The sequence below is a fragment of the Leptopilina heterotoma genome, unplaced genomic scaffold (assembly GCF_015476425.1).
Source record: "Leptopilina heterotoma isolate Lh14 unplaced genomic scaffold, ASM1547642v1 Lhet_157, whole genome shotgun sequence".
In the NCBI taxonomy this organism is placed as follows: domain Eukaryota; kingdom Metazoa; phylum Arthropoda; class Insecta; order Hymenoptera; family Figitidae; genus Leptopilina; species Leptopilina heterotoma.
Genome location: NW_025110871.1, coordinates 680,885 through 701,178, shown reverse-complemented (window position 1 = coordinate 701,178; position 20,294 = coordinate 680,885). Strand labels below are relative to the sequence as shown.

The window sequence follows — 20,294 nt, the reverse complement described above, 5'->3', positions numbered from 1 at the left end:
GAAGAATTTTATCAGAATTTTTGAAAATAATTGAATTTAATTAATATTTTAAAAAATAATTGAATTCTTTCGAGAAATATTATACTAAAATTGAATTAAAAATAATTTAATTGCTCCGAAGAATTTTATTATTAATGAAAATAATTAAATTCCTTTGAAGAATTTTATTATTTATGAAAATAATTGAATTCCTTCAAAGAATTTTATTATTTATGAAAATAATTGAAATTCTTGCGAAGAATTTGATTAAAATTTTTCAAAAATCCTAATTAAATTATTTTGAAGAATAATTTTATTATTTATAGAAATAATTTAATTCTTGCGAAAAATTTTACTATTTTTAAAAATAATTGAATATTATTTCCAAGCATATACTAGGAGTTAAGAAAATAATTGGATTCTTTCGAAAAATTTTACTAAAGAGTTGTAAAAAATTTAATTAAATCCTTTTTGTAAAATTTTATTAAAATTGTATTGCATTTAATTGTATTTAATAAAAAATTTTGAAATATAGTTTTGAATTATTTAAAGAAATTGTATTTAAATTTCTGAAAAATTACTTTTTAAATTCTATAGAAAGAAATTTTATATATTTCAACAAATTTTATTAAAAAATTGACATAATTAAATTTTTATAAACAAATTTGATCGTTTTCTAATTTTTATAGAATATAATTTAATATTTATTTTTACAAGGAATTTCTTAAAAATTTTGAAAATAAATTTTACAATAATTTTAGAAATAATTGAATTTCTGAGATTAATTCAATTTTACAATTTACTTTAATTATTTTTTTAAATAATTGAATTTTGGAATTATAATTGAAATTTCAAGTTTTAAAGAAAATATTTGAATATTTTTCAAGAAATTTATTAAACGTTTTGAAAATTAAGGAATTTTGCAGAAAAAACAAAAAGATTTTAAATAACGAGAAGGAAGAAATTATAAAATAATTGAAAATAATTGAATGTTTGCAAAGACTTTACTATTTAAAAAAATAATTGAATTTTTCTCATAAATTATTACAATTTTAGAAAATAATTGAATTCTTTCCTGAAATTTTATTAATATTGTATTGAAAATAATTCAATTTCTGGGAAGATTAATAATTCGAAATGATGAATTATATTTTTCAAGAAATTAAAATTAATTTTCTGTTAATTATTTTAGATGATTTTTTCTTCAGTCTTCGTTTCCATTGCTGTGTTGATGTTTAGGCTGAAAGTCAGGAATTACTTTTTGAATGATTTCACGCCATTCTTGCTTTTGCTTATCACTTTCTTTAATGTCGTCGGAAATTTGAAGAAATTTCATCCAAAGGTAAAAATATTTTTCTTTTACTTTCAAATTTAAGTAATTATCAGCAATCTGTTCATTTTTCTTTTTTATTACAGATGATTCAATGGTGAATTTGTGGAATAATTTGAAACATTTGGATTGGATTTTCAAATCGTAAAAATCACTGGCTACGTGATATTTTTGTCTCTCAATTTTAGTGAATTTTCGCCACATATCAAATGACGAGAGTAATAAATTTCTTTCGTATATGGAAATTGCTAATTCCTCCTTAATTGCATATTGTTGTTGAATATTTAATTTCCACGAGGAGAAATAATTTTTCATAAGTTTTTTGTTATAATGATTCACAGCTTTTTTGTGAAAATTATATTTCTCTTGAAGAAGTTTGTGAAGTGGTTGAAAAATATAACGATTCAGAAGAAAATTTCTATAGAAATTGTCCGCTTTTTCGTTGTTTAATTTTATTAATTCAATGTCGCGTATTCGTTTTTCTTCTCGTTCTTCACGGAGTCTTTTTGCCTCTTTCTGTGCCTGGAACAATTTTTTTTTGAACTTATTCTTTTTTCTTTACTTTTTTTTTTTTTTTTTAATTGAATTTGAAAGAAATTCTCAAACTTACTTCGTTTTGTAATCGTTTTCTTTCGATTTCATCTTTTTTTCGTGCCTCGTCTTCTTTTTTTCGCTCCTCTTCGATTCGTTTCACTCGAGCCTCTTCGGATCTTCGGTTACGTTCTCTTCGCGCATTGGCTCTTGCTTCCATTCTGAGCAAAAAATCAGGCGTTTCTGGTACTCGCAAAGTATCCACGGAATCATTTCTTGAAAAAGAAAATCGAGTCGTAAAATAAAAATTAATTTTGAAAATTTTTTTTTAGAAAAATTACCTGTAAACTTGTTCCTTAATGAGGGAAATTAATGATCTTCTCGTGCCCCTTTCGCAGAGATTTAAAGTACCTCGTGTTGCATCAATTGTTTCGCGATGAGCTTTTCTTGTTTCACGATCAATTTCTTTTAATTTCATTTCTTCGATAATTTTATTTTGTTGCATTAATTTTATTCTTTGCTCTTCAATTATTTTCCGTTGTATTTGCAATCTAGATTGGGAATTTTTTTTTTCAACTCCATTTTGTATTATTTTGGGATAATTATTTTTTGTCGCAACAAAATTGTCGATTAATTCCTCGGGAGCACTATTGCAACGTTGATTTTGTTGTTCGGCTTTTATTAAAGGTGATGATGTGGATGATTTACGAATTTTCTTCAATTGCTTTTGTTTCTCGACAATTGCATTAATGAAGAGTTCAATTTTTCTCTCGTTCGATAATTCACGTGTTTCCTTTTTCTTCTTTTCTAGGACCTTCAAATTTTTTACTCTATTTCGCCAGGCGTTGAAAAATCTTTAAAAAGAGAAAGTAAACATTTTTTTCTTTGTTTAGAAAATATTTGTTAATTTTTTTAATATTTTAATAATTTACCTTCGCAATCGTTTCGTGGCAATTTTTTCTTGAATTTTTGTCTTTAACTCTTGAAGTCGTCGACCTTCATGAGCATTAATTTTGAGAGCTTCAAATGATTTTCTCAAAATTTCTAAAATTTCTTCTTTAGATTCAATAACTGGTTTGTCCTTAATTGTCACAGTTATGTTACCAGAAAAAATATCCTCCTCGCTCATTTCTTCTGAATCGAAATCATCCTCAAAATTTTTCACCTCATCACTTTTGATTTCTTCGATTTTTCTGTAATATTAATATAATTACCAAAATAATTGTGAAGAATTTTGTATGTGGAAATTTTATTATTTATAAAAATAATTGAATTTCGGATGAATTTTATCAATTTTTTTTAATTAATAAAATTAATTAAATAGAAATTATTTACCTGCTTGGTGACCATTTTTTTCGATTTTCAACAGAATCAAAATTAATCATTGCTGCTCGCCAAAAATTATCATCATCTGAATGAGAGATTTTATTTTTTTGACAAACATAAGATTTACGATATTGTTTTTTATTTTTCTTTATTTTCTCATCAAAAAAATTTTCCAATTTCATTAATTCTTTATTTTCCGGAATGGATAAATTTAAATTGAAAATTGCATTTTTTTCGATAAATTCGTCATCGATAGAAGATGAAATTTGGGTTTTTGGAATTTGAAAAATAGGCACTGTCATTATTCTACTCATTATAAATAATTAGAATTGATTAATAACAAAGTTAAATTTAATTTAATTAGAAATTAAATAAAATAATTTAATTATTTGAATTCTTTGAAATTACTGAATTATTTAAATTAATTTAATTTAAAAATCATTTAATCAAAATATTCTTTTAGTAGAATTTTTTCTAAAGAAATTTTTTTAATTCATTCTTTTAATTAAAAAATAATATTTTAATTTTCTATTTTCCAATAATTTAATTAATTTGATAATTATTATATTATCATATATAATTTATATTTTCCTTATAACTTTATTTAATTTTTAAAAATTTTTAATAATTTTTTTTTAAATAATTTTATTTTTAATGAAAAAAACTTCTTTTTTTTATGGAATTAAAATTTTTTTCCAGTAAAATAAATTGACACTTAGAATTGAGAAGAAAAAACTTTTGTTGATACGAGAAACATTCGGTCGTTAAGGACATTTGAACCCTAAGTAATAATATTATTGAGTACACACTTCCCTAGCGAAAGGGTTTTACTTCACAGCTACTTTCCGATTAATAAAAAATGTCTGCCCTTTAAAATAATTTTAAAAATAATTATTTTATTTGATAAAAAAATTTTAAAGAGAATTTGATACATTTTAAAAATTATTTTATTATTTTATTAAATTTATTAAATTAATTCTTAATTAAAAATTGTATTAATTATATTTTTAAATGGAAAATTTTAATTTTACTCAATAAACTGTTAATTAGATTTTAATTACTTAATTAATTAATTAATTGATATTACTTTATCAATTTCCAAAATGGGATTTATAAATTAATTTTTTTAATTAATTATTTTATGGCTAATTATTTTTTAATTGAGTATTAATAATAAATCGAATAATAATAGAAAAAATAATTATTTAATTTATATTAGGAAATATGTAATTTATTTAAAAACAATTACAATTAGAATCTGAATAATTTATTTCCAGCCCCTGTGGAATGATGATTTTCTATGTTTTGTTAACGACAAGTTGCTAGGAAACAGGGGCTTTTGGTTATTTTATTTAAATTAAATTATTAAACGGAAAAAAATGTCTTTTGCATATTTAAAAACCAGTTTTTGTCAAAATAGACCAACTTCTTTGGAATTATAACAAGAAAATTGATTTATTATAATTAATTTCCAAGAATTTTGCAGTATTTTCAAGTTTGAATTTTGAAATTCCCGGGAATAAGTTTGCCCCACTCCACCAATCTCATTGGTCGAGCCTTGTCCCCTTTAATTTGGGTTTTAATTTTATAAAGTTAATTAACTCTTACTTCGCCTGATACTCATTTAATTTTTTATTTCACGTTAAATTTAATATTATCTCGTTATCGTAAACTGTACATAACAATAGAATTTGTATTAAAAAATGAAATCAAATAAACGTAAATCTAACCTCAAAAATGATGGCTCGTGATTGGTCGAAATTCAAAATTCGACAGAAGACGCGGTTTGTGTGCATATGAAAAAAGACAGTTGAATCACAGACGTGCAAAGATGAAGTTCGTTGTACATCAAAGTTTGGATTAAATATCTCAAGTTTTATGAAAAATACTACTTATTTTTGACGTTTGGTTTGTATAGATTTTTATAGTTATAGAAGGAAAAATGTCGGATAATATTAAAGTAGCAATTAAGGTGAGACCTTTGGTCGAACGTGAAGTAGACGAATATCAAACATTACAATGGAACGTGTGTGGAAACACAATAACGCCAATAGACGACTCAAAACGAAGAGGCGAAGGAGGTTTTCAATTTGGTACGTACAATAAATTTCTTGTATCACAATTTACCATCCATAAATTTACAAAACACGATAATTTGCAATTAATCTTTCGAAATTATTTTTTCTGAAAAAAATCCCCCTTTTCTTTTGTTTACTCTCTTTTTATTTCTATTCTTTTTATTTTATTCCCTATTGTCTTTGAAATCATTCTTTTTTCGTTCTTCTTTCATTCTTCTTTCAAAATATATTTTTTAAAATAAATATTAAATATATATAAAAAGTTGCATAAGTTTTTTAGGTTAGAATTTCTATAATTACGTTCTTGTTCTTTCTTCCTCTTTTATTTTTTAATTTCAATTTCGTTTATAGGTGAACATTGAATAAATTTTGTTAAATATTAATAATTAATGTAGCGTTTGTTCATTTTGACAGATCATATATTTGATATGGAAGCAAAGAATGAGGTGATATTTAATACTGTCGTAAAGCCGATAATAAATTCGGCTGTCGATGGTTTTAATGGTACAGTTTTTGCCTATGGACAAACAGGTTCGGGAAAAACTCACACAATGATGGGCTCGATAAATGAACCCGGAATAATTCCACTTGCTATCCAACACATGTTCGATACAATTGAAAAAACAATGAACCGGGAATTTTTAATAAGGTTTGTATATATTTTCAGTGTTGACACAGGTCTGGGAAATCAGGGAAAAATTAGGGATTTTTTATTAAAAGTACAGGAAATAATTAAATGTTTAGAATTTATAAGAAAATTCGGAATTTTTGTATCTTTTTTTCTGCCTCATAAACTATTAAATTTTCACGAATTCTAAAAGAAAATCTTCAATTTTTTCTATTTTTGAAAATAATTTATTTTAAATATAACTTAATTTAATTGAAGAACTGCCATAAAGTTATTACTTATAATTCATTTAAGAAAGTATTATTTTGAAAATTTTTAATTTCAATTCTGTTGAAATACTTTCAATTTTAAAAATTTTAACGCAATTTTTTGAAAGAATTCAACTATCTTAATAAATATTAAAATTCTTTCAAGAAATTCAATTATTTTCAAAAATTAAAAAAAGAATTTTCACCAGCATTTCAATTAGCAAAATTCTTCGCCGAAATTAAATTATATTCAGGAATTTTTATAAAATTCATTGTAAAATTCAATAATTTTCATAAATAATAATATTCATTACAAGAATTCAATTATTTTCAAAATTAATAAAATTCTTCGGAGAAATTCAATTATTTTAAAAAAATCTAAAAAATATTGTCAACATTTAAATTATCCTTATAATTGAATAGCAAAATTTTTCGACAAAATTTAATTATTTTTTCAGGAATTTTAATAAAATTCAATGCAAAATTCAATTATTTTCATAAATAATAGTATTCATCACAAGAATTTAATTATTTTCAAAAATTTTAATCAAATTCATGACAAAATTTTGATTTATTTTCAAGAATTTTTCTTAATTCAATGATTTTTAATATTCTACTATTTTAATAAAATTTCACAAAAGAATTCAATTATTAAACAAAAATTTTGATAATATTCTAAACGAACATTCAATTATATTCAAAAAATTAAAAAAATTTTTTCAGGGATTTAATTATTTTTATAAGTAATAAAAACATTCGGAGGAAGTTAATTATTTTCATAAATAATAATTTTTATCACAAGAATTTAATTATTTTCAAAAAATTTAATAAAACTTATATGCAAAGTTAAATTATTTTTAAAAATTTTTCTTAATTCTATAATTTGTATATCTATTATTTTAATAAAATTTCCCAAATTAATTCAGTTATTGAAAATAGAATTTGCATACATTTTTCGAAAAAAATCAATTGCTTGAAACTTTTTTTTATAAAATTCTTCGCAATAATTCAATTATTTTCGTAAATAATAAATCTCATTGCAAAATTTCAATTATTTTCAATACAATTTTAATCAAATTCCTCGAAAAATGTTATTATTTTTCAAAATTTAAGTAAAATTCGTCAAAAGAATTCAATTATTTAAAAACTTGTTGATAAAATTATGTATAAGATTTCAATTTTAAGAAACATTCAATTACATATTCAAAATAAATTATCTATGTTTGTATTTAAAATTTTAAATAATTGAATTCTCGTAGAATTTTCTAATAAAAATTTATTTTATAATTGAATTCACTTATTTCCAAAAAATGTTAATTCTTGGCAAGAATTCAATTATTTTCAAGAATTTTTATAAAATTCTTTATGAGAATTAAATTATTTTTAATACAATTTTACTTAAATTCTTGAAAGAATTCAATGATTTGCAAGAATTTTAAAAGAATTCTTTGCGGTAATTAAATAAATTTCAAAAATTTTAATAAAATTCTTCCCAGACATTTAATTATTTACAAAAACTTTAATAAAATTCTAGGCAAGAATTCAATTATCGTCATAAATAATAAAATCCTTTGTAGAAATTCAAAAATTTTTAAAAAGTAATTAAATTCGTGGCAAGAATCAATTATTCTTTTCATAAATAATAAAATTATTGGAAGGAATTAAATTATTTTCCAAAATTTTAATAAAATTCTTCTTAATTTAATTTCTTTTTCCCTTAAATTCAATTATTTACAAATACTTTAATAACATTCTAAAAAAGAATTCAATTATCTTCATAAATAATAAAGTTAGTCGCAAAAGTTCAATTATTTTACAAAATTTTAATAAAATTCTTCCCAAGAATTCAATTATTTACAAAAATAATAAAATTCTTTTTAAGAATTCAATTATTTTCATAAATAATAAAACTCATTGCAGAATTTTAATTATTTTTAATACAAATTTTTGGTGGCAACTCCAATTTTCTTTCTACTAAACATTTCATTTCAATTTACTGAAGAGAGATGAAAATAACAATTTTTTGCATTTTTCTTTCAGATTTTCTTATTTTGAAATATACAATGAAAAAATAAATGATCTTTTGAACATTGAAAATACGGATTTAAAAATAAAAGATGAGAATGGTCGAATTTTCGTTCACAATTGCTCGGAGAGAGTGACAAATGGAACGAAAAAAATGTTAGATGGAATGAAATGGGGTGAAAAAAATCGAAGTATCGGAGTTACGAATATGAACGATCGGAGTAGTAGGAGTCATACGATTTTTAAAATTGTGAGTTTTTAAACAAATACCTACTAATAATATAGTCTGATTTTAATAATTTTTTTTTTTCTTGAGGAATTTAAAATTTATTTTAACATTTTTTTTTCTCTTAGACAATTGAGAGTCGGGAAACGACAAGCGATTCAGATGGTGCAATTCAAATTTCCCAATTGAATTTGGTTGATTTGGCGGGTTCTGAACGAGCCTCACAGACAGGTTCAACTGGCGAACGTTTTAAAGAAGGAACGCACATTAATACATCACTTTTGTGTCTTGGCAATGTAATAAAACAATTGAGTGAATGCCAAGACAAGCCGACTTTTATAAATTTTCGCGATAGTAAATTAACGCGAATTTTACAAGCATCGTTGGGTGGAAATTCACTGACAGCAATTATTTGTACAGTTACGCCAGCAAGTTTTGGCGAAACCTATTGCACACTCTCGTATGTATTCAATATTTTAAATATATTTCATTAATAAAAAAATTAAATTAAATCTCAAACGTTACGTTAGTTGAAAAAATTATAAAAAATATTTCTATTTATCTAGGTTCGCATCAAGAGCAAAGAGCGTTAAGAACAAACCGAAACTCAATGAAGATCTCAGTGATGAAGCACTCTTGAAACGATATCGAAAGCAAATTATGGAACTTTCAAAAGAATTGAAGGTAATTTTTTTTAGAATTTATTTACAGAGTTTCCAAAGAGCAGAGATTATTAAAAATAATGGATTAACAGAAGAATTTTAGTTTAAAAACACTTAAAGAAACTGAATTTTAAAGCAATTTCAAATGATTGCAGAAATTCAATTATTTTCAAATGTAGTAAAATTTTTCTCAAAAATTTTTTCCATTATCTTAACTATCGAAAATCAAATGAATTTTTATTTCCTACTTTACAGAAAGCGAATCAGACAATTGAAAATACTAAAAATAATACTGGACTGGCTGACAGAATGGAATTATTGAAAGAATATATTGTCAGTGGTAATAAAAAAACATGCGTGAGAAGACGTTCATGTCCGGTGAAATTTGGTTTTGAAAATGCATTTCCTTCTCTTCAGCCGATAATTGAAGATCCTTGTCATGAAACGCCGAAGCAGGATAAAATTAAAAAATTCAAACGAAGACAAAGTATCATGCAGAGTGCAAATTCTGTGAAAGAAAGTAAGATTATAAAAAAAATTTAAGAAAAATCTCAGAGTATTGAATAGATTCTAAGGGTGAAAATTCTTTTTTCTATTTTGTAAATCTATAATTCTATTTTATTTTACAGCAAAAGCTGCGCTCGCTGACTTTGAAATTAATCTCCTTAAATCCGATTTTGAACCCGAAGAAGAATTGACAATGGAAATTGAACCTCAAGATTTTGTTATTCCACGAAGACAAACTAGACCCCGAGTTCAATTTAATGATGTTGATGATGTTCTAATAATTGACACGAATTTCATTTCGCCCGATAAATCTACAGAGAAAAGGTAAATTATTTTTTCAAATTTTCAATAAAATTCGTCTCAAGAATTCAATTATTCTCAAAAATAATATAATTCTTCGCAGAAATGCAATTAAGTTCAAAAAATTTACAAAAATTCTCATCAGAATTTCAATTATCTTTATAAATAATAAAATTCTTCTCCAAAATTCAATTATTTTCAAAAAATTTTAATAAAATTCTTGATAAAATTTCAAATATTTTCAAAAACTTTTCTTAATTCAATAATTTTTAATATCTACTACTTCAATAAAATTTCCCAAAAAAATTCAATTATTAAAAAAAAATTTTAATAAAATTCTACGTAATCATTTAATTATTTTTATAAATAATACAACTCGTCGCAGGCTTTTAATTATTTTTTATACAAGTGTTAATCAAATTTCTCGAAAAAATTAAATTATTTAAAAAAATTTTATTAAAACTTGTCAAGATAATTCAATTATTTAAAAATTTGTTGATAAAATTCTTTATAATAATTCAGTTTTAAGAAACATTTAATTATTTAATAAAATATTTGTTTTTGTATTTAAATAATTGAATTCTAGGAGAATTTTTTAATAAAAATTGATTAAAAAATGAATTTCAGTTAAAATTTTAGATAATAATTAAATTTGAAAATTCTCAAAGAACTTTTTTTTAAAAATTATTAAAAATAATGGATTTATAGAAGAATTTTAGATAAAAACACTAAAAACAAAATTAAAATTTGGAGAAATTCAAATATTTTCAAGAGTAATAAAATTCTTCACATAAATTTAATTATTTTCTAATAAAATTCTTTTTAAAAATTCAATTATTTTTTACCGTTTGTTTCTAAGATTAGATATTAATTTATTGTTAAATATGTCAGTTACCATATTTTTGTCCCAAGAAAGCAAAAATAAAATTAGTAAAATGTCAGGGAAAAGTCAGAGAATTTTTTTCTCAATCCTTGTTAGACACCCTGTTCAAATTCGTCGAAAGAATTCAGTTATGTATTTAAAAATTTGTTGATAAAATTCTTTATGAGAATTAAATTTTAAGAAACATTCAATTATTTAATAAAATGTTTATTTTTGTATTTAAATTTTTAACAAACAATTTTAAAAAGCATTAAAAAATTCTCAAATAACTTTTTCAAAAATTATTTTTAAAAAATTGATTTAAAGATGAATTGTAGTTAAAAATTCTCGAAATTGAATAACTGAATCGAAATGATGATTAATTTTCGAAGAAGTTACAGTAGCAATATTTTTATAATATAAAATAGTGATTCTGTCAAGTTTTAATTATTATAAAACATGAAGATAGCGATCACTCCGACTCGAAGACTCAGAGTGATCGATATCTTCATGTTTTATAATATTATTCTTATACGTTAATGAATTTGAATGTTTTGAAAAATTTTAATTCCTACGGAAAAGTAATATTGATTAAATATTTATTTAAAAATGAAGTTTTTCAAGTTTTCGAATCATTTAACAATGAAATAAATTCGTCAAAGTTTTGTCTGTAAAATCAGAGAGTTATTTTATTTGGAAAAATGTAAATGTAGTTTTAAACACTTGGAAAAATTTCGTTTTTTAACTTGGAAAACCTAGAAAAGTCAGGAAATTTGAAATGAGCAAAATCTTGGCAATTCTGTTAAATAATCTTCCTTTTTCCTGATAAAACTTGGATTAATTTTGATTGTCATCTTTTCTTTTTTTATCAGATGCAATTGTTCAATGTCAGCGTCGCCTGGTACGCCAAAAAGTGTTTTGCGTGAAAGATATAAGGCTCTAGCTGTAGAGCACAAAGAACTCGCGGAGAATACAACTTTGGAGAGACAATTGGACGTGAGTTTTAAAATTATTATAGATACTTTTCTAATGAAATTAGATTAAAATTAAATTAAAAAAATTTAATTAAACATTTTCTGTACAAAGTATTAAGGAGAAGAATCTTTTTTTGTTATTAGAAAGAAAATTATGAAACGTTACGAAATCTTAAAAAATCATTGGACGACACAAATATCTTATATTCGGATGTAAATAAAAAATACTCCGATCTACAGGTAACAATTTATTTTTTATAATTAAATAAATGTTTTCAATTGTCACGGCTAATTTTTTTTTTAATATTCAAGACGGAACATTCACTTCTCTTGGAGGAATCTTCCATATTAAGGAAGCAAGTCGAGTCCCTTTCTCCACTTCAGGAACGACTTGGAAAAATAGAAATCGAAAGTAAAGAACTGCATAATAAACTGGTGAGAAATTTTAAATTTACTAATTTCTATTTATCGATTTTATTTCGATAACTTTTCCAAATAACAAAATTCGTTAAATTTGCATTACAGAATGTAGCGTTGAAAGCACAAAAATTCGCTGAGGATGAAAATGTATCCATCGCTTATCAACTCGATTCAATGTCAGCTAAATTCAAGAAACGAGAAAAAGAACTCGAATTATCGTTACAGGTGAGAGAAATTGTTTTTTTTCTAATTTATTTATTATAATTTGCCAGTAAATGATAAAAAAAAATTATTTACTTTTTCAGAACGCGTGGAAATCAACTGACAAGACTGAAATGGAAAAAACGACAACGGAAATTCTTCGACTGGAAAATTTGGTTAAAACGCTCAACGAAGAAATTGAACAGTTAAAAATACAAAAGCCACGAATCAACGAATCCGATCCAATAATTATTGAAATGAACAATCTAAAGGAAAAACTCGAGGAAACAAATCGTCTACTTAAGGAATCTGATTTCGAAAAAACATCACTCATTGAACGTTTAGATTGTCTATCGCAAAAAATACAAATGAAAACAAAAATCGACGAATACGAGAATTTATTGCAAAATTTGGAGGAGGATAAAATTCATACTCTCAATCGTTTTGAGGAATTAGCCAAAGAACTCGAGCAACATGAATCTGGTCTTGAAATGACAACATTACAAAAAGCTGTTAATAATTTGAGTTCACATCTCACGGAATATGAGCGTGAAAATGTTCACGTACGAAGGAAATTTTCCATTTTTCTCGCATACATTGAATTTGTTTGTCAAGAAGCCTGCGACAATAAATTTCCCAACGATGAACTTGTCGATATTTCAACGAATTTCGAAAATTGGCGAAAAAGTATTTCCTACGATGATAAGGAGAAAAGTGATATTATTTTTGAATTAAAGCAATTCCGTGAAAGTCTTATTAGACGATCAAAGAGCTCGGAATTTTGTGAGAAGGAAACAATTATGAAAATTGATAAAGAAACATCAATCGACGAGGAAATTGTGCAAAATGAAAAGAAAATAATTTCCGAATTAAATGAAAAATTCAACGAAGAGAAAGTAAAGTTAAACAATGAACTCGTGGAACTAAAGGAAAAATTATTAAAAAGTGACGAGAAATTAAATGAATATGATAATCTTCTTTTAAAATTAAAAGACAATGAAACAAAAATTGACAAACTCGAAGATGAAAATTCAAAAATGGTGTCAAATAGCAAGGAAAATTCCTGTGTTTATGAAAAGGAAATTTCGGAACTTAAAGAAAAAATTCTCGAACTTGATAGTGAAAAATCGGTCTTGAATAGAAATTTGTCGGAAGCTTTGGAAAAATTGACCGGAAATTCGGAAATTGTGTCGAATTTACAAGAAAATGTCGAGATTTATGAAAAAGAAGTTTCGGTACTTAAAGAAAAAATTCTCGAAATTGAAAGTGAAAAATCGACGTTGAATAGTAATTTATCTGAAGCTTTGGAGAAATTAACCGTAAATTCAAAAATTGTGTCCAACTTCGAGGAAAATGTTGATGTTCATAAAAAGGAGATTTCGGAACTAAAGGAAAAAATTCTCGAACTTGAAAGTCAAAAATCGAGTGTAAATACAAATTTGTCGGAAGTTATGGGAAAATTGACGACTTATGAAGAAACATCAAACAAAATGGAAAACGAACGAGAATCAAAATTAAAGGAGATTGAAATGGAAAATTCTCAACTTAAGTCTCAAATTTCTGAAGTGGAAAAGAAAATCACGGATTTAAAAACAAAAATCGATGAAAGTGAGCGGGAGAAAGGAGAAAAAGACCAAGAAATAAGAGAAAAAGATCTGGCATTAAAAGAAAAGGAACGGGAATTAAAAGAAAAGGAACAAGAATTTCAAGAAAAAGAACAAGAGTTAATAGAAAAAGACGTGAATTTAAAAGAAAAACAACAACTAATCGACGAAACTGAAGAAAAATTACAAATACTCATGGAAAAGTCGAAAGAACTCGAACATTTGAATTCGGAACTAAAATCAAAACTCTCCGAGGCAACAGAAGCAATAAAAAATTACATAGAAACAATTGAATCATTAAAAGTGCAAACAACATCAGATAAAAATTCTCTCGATTCAAAAATCAAAGAGCTCGAGGAGAATAATAACGAATTGAAAATTCATTTAGAATCCAACAATCTCGAAATAAAAACCCTCGAATTTAAAATCAAAGAACTCGATGAAGAAAATACGGAACTGAAAATTCAATTAGAATCAAATAATCCAATAGAAACAAGTTTCTGCGCAATTGATACACGTCTCGAGGAAAAAGATGCCGAAATCTCACAATTAACTCTACGCATCAAAGAACTTGGCGACGAGAATTTCGAATTAAAATCACGAATAGAAGATGTTGAGGAAAAATTGAAATCTTATCAAAATTCTCTAAGTTCCCTAAACATTGATAACGAGCGTCTAACGACAGAATTAAAAGAAAAAGAAATGGATCTCTCACATTTGAAGATACGTTACAAGGAATTGGAGAATATGAACAATAGTTTTGCAAAATCAAATCAACAATCAATGAACAATACAAACGATGAAACATACAACGAAGCTGGTGAGGAATTTGTCAGAAATTATTTAGCCGCCAGTGATGTAATTCAAAAGGGTCTCGAGAATTTTGAAAAGAAAACTCTAGTATTTCCCGATGAGCAAAAAACATTTATCGAAGGCCTCGAGAAAAGTCATTTAACACGAAGTATTTTACATGCATCCAATAAAATGTCAACACCAACGAAAATGGAATTATCAATTAATTGTGAAACACCAAAAAGTATCGGAAAATCCTACAATGAGAATAACGATTCCACCAGTATTTTTAACAATGACAGTTATTTCAATAAAATGGAAATTGACGAAACAATTGACGACTGTCAGGAAATTGCCCAACAACCAATTAATGAAACACAAGATTTCACCGCTCCTTCAATGATGATAAACATTTTAAAATCAAACGATCTACCAACACTCAAGAGACGTGTCAAGGATCTAGAATCTCAAAATGAGAATTTAAATTCCCTCTATAATGATTTAATGAAACAAATAACGGAAAATAATGGCGAGGAATTGACACAAAAAATTGACGATTTCAAGAATGTGAAAATTTCTCTTGAAATTGAAAATTCAAGACTAAGGGACGAGGTTCAAGGGAAAATTCAAGAGGCCGAGGAAATTAAGAGCGGAATTCAAGGATTGAAAATGGATATTGAACAACTTCAGCAAACAATTTATTTACTGAACACGGAGAATGTGGAACTCGTTGGAAAATTAAATGCCGAGAAAGTGAAAAATCAAGAGATTGAATACGAGAGAATGGAAAATTTAAAAACCGAGAATAAAGAATTAATTGGTAAGGTGAAAGAATTAGAGGAGATAAAGGATTGTATTGAATACGATCATGAATGTATTTTTAAGGAGAAAAATAAACTTCTTCAAGAGCAGAATGATTCGTTACAAAATGAAATTACTGATTTATCGGACGATCTCATGAAGCATATCGACGACTGTGAGACAATTAAAAATCAACTCGATGATGCTTTGAAAAAATTGGAGTTCCACGAAAAAACTACTGATACGACTGAAAATATTAAAAAGAAACATCTGCAAGACGAACTTATTGAAGAAGTAACTTCCAACATATCGTTAATTTGCGATCAACTCGACAAGAGTATTGAAAATCAAAAAACTCGTCTCAATAATTCGTGGAAAATGGAACTAAACGAAAAAATCAAACAACAAGAGGAGGAGATTCAACATCTAACAATAATGAACGAAAAATTGAGTGAATTAAAATTAACCGCTTGTACACAATGCTCACATCTTAAGGAATTAAACGAAAATAAAAGAGCCCTGAAACTTGAGGTGAAATGTCTAAATAATAAACTCGAAGAATTGCAAACACGTTTTCAGGAGAAATGCATTAGTGTCGAGGCATTGAGAATTAAGGCAAATGAAGAATTAAATGTGAGTTTTAATCTAAATGAAAGTGTAACTGAAATAATGAGTGTCACACTAATGGAGGAGAATATTCGTCATCTCAGCAATGAAAAAGAGGAACTCAAAGAGGAATACGAGAAATTAACAGTTCTCTATCAGGACAAATGTTCCGATTTGGAAACACTTCAGGAGCAAAAGATTAACACAATTTCACCATCAACGAGTCCCGGTGGAAAGCGAGAGAGACTCAAAAAAGTCGAATCGTCGATAAAAGCATTTGGCGATGATCTCGAGGAGCATAGAAAAAAACTCGCCAATGTTAATTCTGAATTGGAAAAATATCGAGAACTCGAGGAGAAATTAAAAACTACCCAAGAAATTTTAATCGAAACTCAAGAAAATTTGCGAATTAGTCAAGAAGCACTGAAAGAAAATTCATCCACAGCCGAGGAGAAGATAAAACTTCTTGAAAAGGAAATTTCCCTTCTATACAAAAACATCGAGGAGCATAAAGAAACGGAAATAATGCTCCAAACTGAGAAATTGAATTTAGAAGTTAATCTGCAAATTTCCCAAAGTGAAGCAGAGAAAAAATTACAGACACTAGAGAATATTCTCGAGGAAAGAAATTCAAACCTCCGGGAATATGAAGAAATGAACAAAACCCTAGAATCAAGAATCAAGGAAACAGAACATAAAATTGAGGACAATGAGAAGAAAATTCGAGAATTGGTTTCAAATCTCGAAAATATGAAAGAAGAAAAACTCAATAGGGAAAAGAATGAAAGCAGAGAAACGGAAATCAATGAATTGTACGAGGCGAAAAAATTAATCATCAAAGAGACAATGTCCATGACGGCGAAAATTGAGGTCTCATCAAAAACGGCAAGTGAATTATTCGAAAACTTTTTGAATACAATTCTCTCCAAGGAGCACGAAGTGATACAAGCAATAAAGGAGAATTTCGAGCAAGAAAAACGTAAACTAATTGACGAGAAACAACAGAGTGACGACAAGGAAAAACGCGTCAGCACTTGGGCAAAATCCCTTGAGAACGACATCGAAAGACTACAAACCGATTTCACTGAGATTGAAACAAAAAATCATCAATTACAAAAACAACTCGAAATCATCGAACAGGAGAATCAAACTCTTCGTGAAAAATTCCAAGTACTTCAAAACGATTACAATCAATTACAAAACGATTACGACACGAAATTTGATGTCAGTTTACGAGAAAGTGAAAATATTGATGAAAAAATTCAAAGTGAGGTAAAAATCCACGAAATAGAATTTAAAAATCGCCTGAAGCAACAAAAGGAGGATTATAATAAAAAATTGGAAGAATTAACTCTGTGTATAAAAAATCTCGAAACCGTAAATATCGATCTTAGTGGTAATGTCGAAGGCCTGGAGGCAAATGAAAAACAGCTGAAAAATATTGTCGAGATGAAAACAAAAGATCTTGGGAAACAGAATCAATTGGTAAAGGAATTACATTCCGAGGTGGAGAAAATAACAATCGTCAATAATCTCCAACTTGGTGAAATTAACGAGAAAAATGAACGAATCGAACAAATAACGCTTCTACTCAAGGAAAAATGTGACACTCTCTCCGAATATAAAACAAAGCTCGAGAATCTAATGCCCGAGTACAATCATCTAAAGACCCAAATTGAAGAACGACGGGAAATAGTACAGAAATTTAGGGAAGAAAACGAAAATCTAAAACTACAACACATGGAAGAATTGAACAATCTACGTGATCAAGTTCAAGAGAACGAAATCAAAAATCTCAGTTTTGTGAAACAATTCGAGGAGCTGAATAAAAGAAATTCGGAGACTTATCAAGAACTCGAGGGAATGAGACAAAAGCACCAGGAAATGGAAATCTCCTACGATAAATTAATGCGAAAAGTACGTAATTCAACGAATAAACATCGTGCCGAGCAGGAAATTCAAGATATTATGGATAAGAATCGTACACTTGAGAAAAATCTCGAGGGTGCATCGAATCGAATCAAAGAACTTATGGACGCAAAAGCAAAGGCAATGAAAGACCTCCTCGATCTAAAGAATCTTAACGAAATAATAAAAACCGAAAACGAGGAATTAAAAACCCTCCATACACGCAATAATTCCCTCTTTGAATTACGTGGTAAATATGAAGAACTCCTACAGGAGAAGAATACAATAAAACTTGAACTTGAAGAAAAAAAATTAATTCTCATCCAACTTGAGAAGAACAACCAGGAAATTTCTCAAGAACTCACAAAATTACGTTCAACAAATGAAGAATTGGACAAAGAGGCCGATGAATTAGCGAAGAAAATTGAGGAGAATGAAAGTGAGATTGGAAAATTAGAGGATGAAAATTTCTATCTACAGGAGAGGACAAAACATGAGATTGATGAATTAAAGGCAAAATTGAAACAACAATTACAAACAAATACTGATTTACGTGCTGATATTGAATTGAAACGTACGACAATTATCACCGCACAAAATGATAATGACGAATTAAAATGTAAAATTAATGAATTAGAGAATAGAATTGAAGCAATGAGTACGGCAAGTTCAAGAAGTACGAGTCCAATGCTTGATTTTGATAAGAGACGAAAAAGAAGGAGTGATTTATTCAATAAGAATCGTCATCTAGATGAATTTAGTAGTGATTCTGGTGTTTCGTCAAATTGTCAATGTTCGGATTTAAGAAAAAGTCTTTCTGAATTGGGTCGTGAGATTGCAATGAAAAATGCGGTTATCGATACACTCAATATACAAATTCGAAGTGAAATTTTCCCCTATGAGAAGAAATGCCAGGATTTACAGGAGGAAATGGCCCTATTGAGGAATAAGGTAATTTTCAATTTGTTTTAATATCAAGTTTTTTTTTTTAAGGGAAAAATTAAATATTTTATTTATCTTCGAACGAATTCAACTATTTTCACAAATTCTAATAACAATTTTTTTTTGTTTGAAGAATTCAAGTATTTTTATAAATTGTAAAACAATTCTTTGCAGGAATTAAATTATTTTCAACAATTTTAATAAAATTCTTCCCAAGAATTCAATTATTTTCATAAATTCTAATAACGTTTTTTTTTTTGGAAGAATTCAATTATTTTCATAAATTCTAATAACAATTTTTTGGAAGAATTCAATTATTTTCATAAATAAAACAATTCTTTGCAGGAATTCAATTATGAATTTCAGTTAAAATTTTAGATAATAATTGAATATTAAAAGCAATATAGCGTAAATTTTGAGAAATAATTGAATTTTGAAAAGATTTCATATTTTAAAATTTTTGAAAATTTGAATTTTTTAACTAACAATTCTGTAGAAAAATTAATTTTTTTAAAAAAGTTTATTTCAATTTTACTTGAAATTATTTTTTTCAAGTTTTTATTTTCTAATATGTATTCAATTGAAAAATTTCCGAATAATTGAAATTTTATAAAATTGAATTGTAAACAAATGAATTTAAAAATTCTCAAAGAACTTTTTTTAAAAATTATTAAAAATAATGGATTTATATAAGAATTTTAGATACAAACACGGAAAAAAATTTAATTTTGTAAAAGTTACAAATTATTGTAAAAATTCAATTATTTTCAAAAATATAATCTTATTAAATTAAATCGAAATAAAATTTAAATTTTATAATTAAAATTTTCAGTGTCGTAAATTACAAGAGGAGGTCTATAGTCTTAGGAAGAAAATTATGGACATGAGTTCGAAAGAATGCGAAGTTTGCAATAAATGGCGTCAAAACCAAAGACATCAAGAGGTGCAGTGTGTAATTGAAGAGAAAATATATCTCAGTGGACGAAGCAGTGGAATTGTTGAAGTATGTTTTCATTTCTCTTTCTTTTTAAAAAAAAGTATCTTTAACACTGAAAAGAAGTAACCAGCGGAAAATTTATTTTAACAAATTATTTCCCTTTTTTTCAGGACTATCAACGACAAGAGAAACTCGAGAGAGATAATAAATTATTGGAGCAAAAAATAAAGAAAATCGAGAACGAAAAGGATTTAATGAAAAAATTATGCCGCAGTCGTAATGCTAAAATAAAAGAACTCGAATTACAAATAGAAAATCCACAAAAAATTACGTAAAATTCGCCGAAATGTAAATACATTTTTGTATTCATCAATGTTTTTTTGTAATGAATTATTTTTTAAAGTTAG

At 26.1% G+C, this 20,294-nt stretch overlaps 2 protein-coding genes across 3 annotated transcripts; one reads left to right on the top strand and one right to left on the bottom strand.

Annotated features, from left to right (window-relative positions):
• Window positions 1–1,102: 1,102 nt before the first annotated feature.
• Window positions 1,103–5,029, bottom strand: LOC122498696 (golgin subfamily A member 6-like protein 22). Of its 2 annotated transcripts, XM_043606552.1 has the most exons (6): window positions 4,897–5,029; window positions 3,176–3,251; window positions 2,773–3,033; window positions 2,182–2,694; window positions 1,920–2,115; window positions 1,103–1,831 (listed from the first exon to the last, which is right to left on the bottom strand). In XM_043606552.1, exons 2-6 carry the CDS (start codon window positions 3,223–3,225, stop codon window positions 1,184–1,186), a joined length of 1,668 nt encoding a protein of 555 aa, XP_043462487.1. In that variant the 5' UTR covers window positions 3,226–3,251; window positions 4,897–5,029; the 3' UTR covers window positions 1,103–1,183. The 2 variants fall into 2 exon arrangements, with proteins under 2 accessions (XP_043462487.1, XP_043462486.1); XM_043606551.1 differs by lacking the exon at window positions 4,897–5,029 and having other exon boundaries at window positions 3,176–3,301.
• On the top strand, window positions 4,972–20,224 carry LOC122498695 (kinesin-related protein 4). Its single transcript, XM_043606550.1, has 14 exons — window positions 4,972–5,259; window positions 5,659–5,893; window positions 8,161–8,395; window positions 8,500–8,831; window positions 8,938–9,055; window positions 9,289–9,553; window positions 9,663–9,864; window positions 11,575–11,698; window positions 11,821–11,916; window positions 11,989–12,111; window positions 12,202–12,321; window positions 12,402–18,959; window positions 19,783–19,953; window positions 20,058–20,224. The coding sequence occupies exons 1-14, from the start codon at window positions 5,109–5,111 to the stop codon at window positions 20,220–20,222; spliced, it is 8,895 nt and encodes a 2,964-aa protein (XP_043462485.1). The 5' UTR covers window positions 4,972–5,108; the 3' UTR covers window positions 20,223–20,224.
• Window positions 20,225–20,294: the final 70 nt, after the last annotated feature.

What these genes read in the sequence shown, in the direction of transcription:
- LOC122498696 (XM_043606552.1), bottom strand. Translation starts at nt 3,225, where the DNA reads ATGATTAATTTTGATTCTGTTGAAAATCGAAAAAAATGGTCACCAAGC. An exon ending in GCCACGAAACGATTGCGAAG is followed by an intron (nt 2,695 to 2,772) that starts GTAAATTATTAA and finishes CTCTTTTTAAAG; the next exon opens with ATTTTTCAACGCCTGGCGAA. An exon ending in GAAAACGATTACAAAACGAA is followed by an intron (nt 1,832 to 1,919) that starts GTAAGTTTGAGA and finishes AAATTGTTCCAG; the next exon opens with GCACAGAAAGAGGCAAAAAG.
- LOC122498695 (XM_043606550.1), top strand. Translation starts at nt 5,109, where the DNA reads ATGTCGGATAATATTAAAGTAGCAATTAAGGTGAGACCTTTGGTCGAA. An exon ending in GTCATACGATTTTTAAAATT is followed by an intron (nt 8,396 to 8,499) that starts GTGAGTTTTTAA and finishes TTTTTCTCTTAG; the next exon opens with ACAATTGAGAGTCGGGAAAC. An exon ending in AAGAACTGCATAATAAACTG is followed by an intron (nt 12,112 to 12,201) that starts GTGAGAAATTTT and finishes TTTGCATTACAG; the next exon opens with AATGTAGCGTTGAAAGCACA.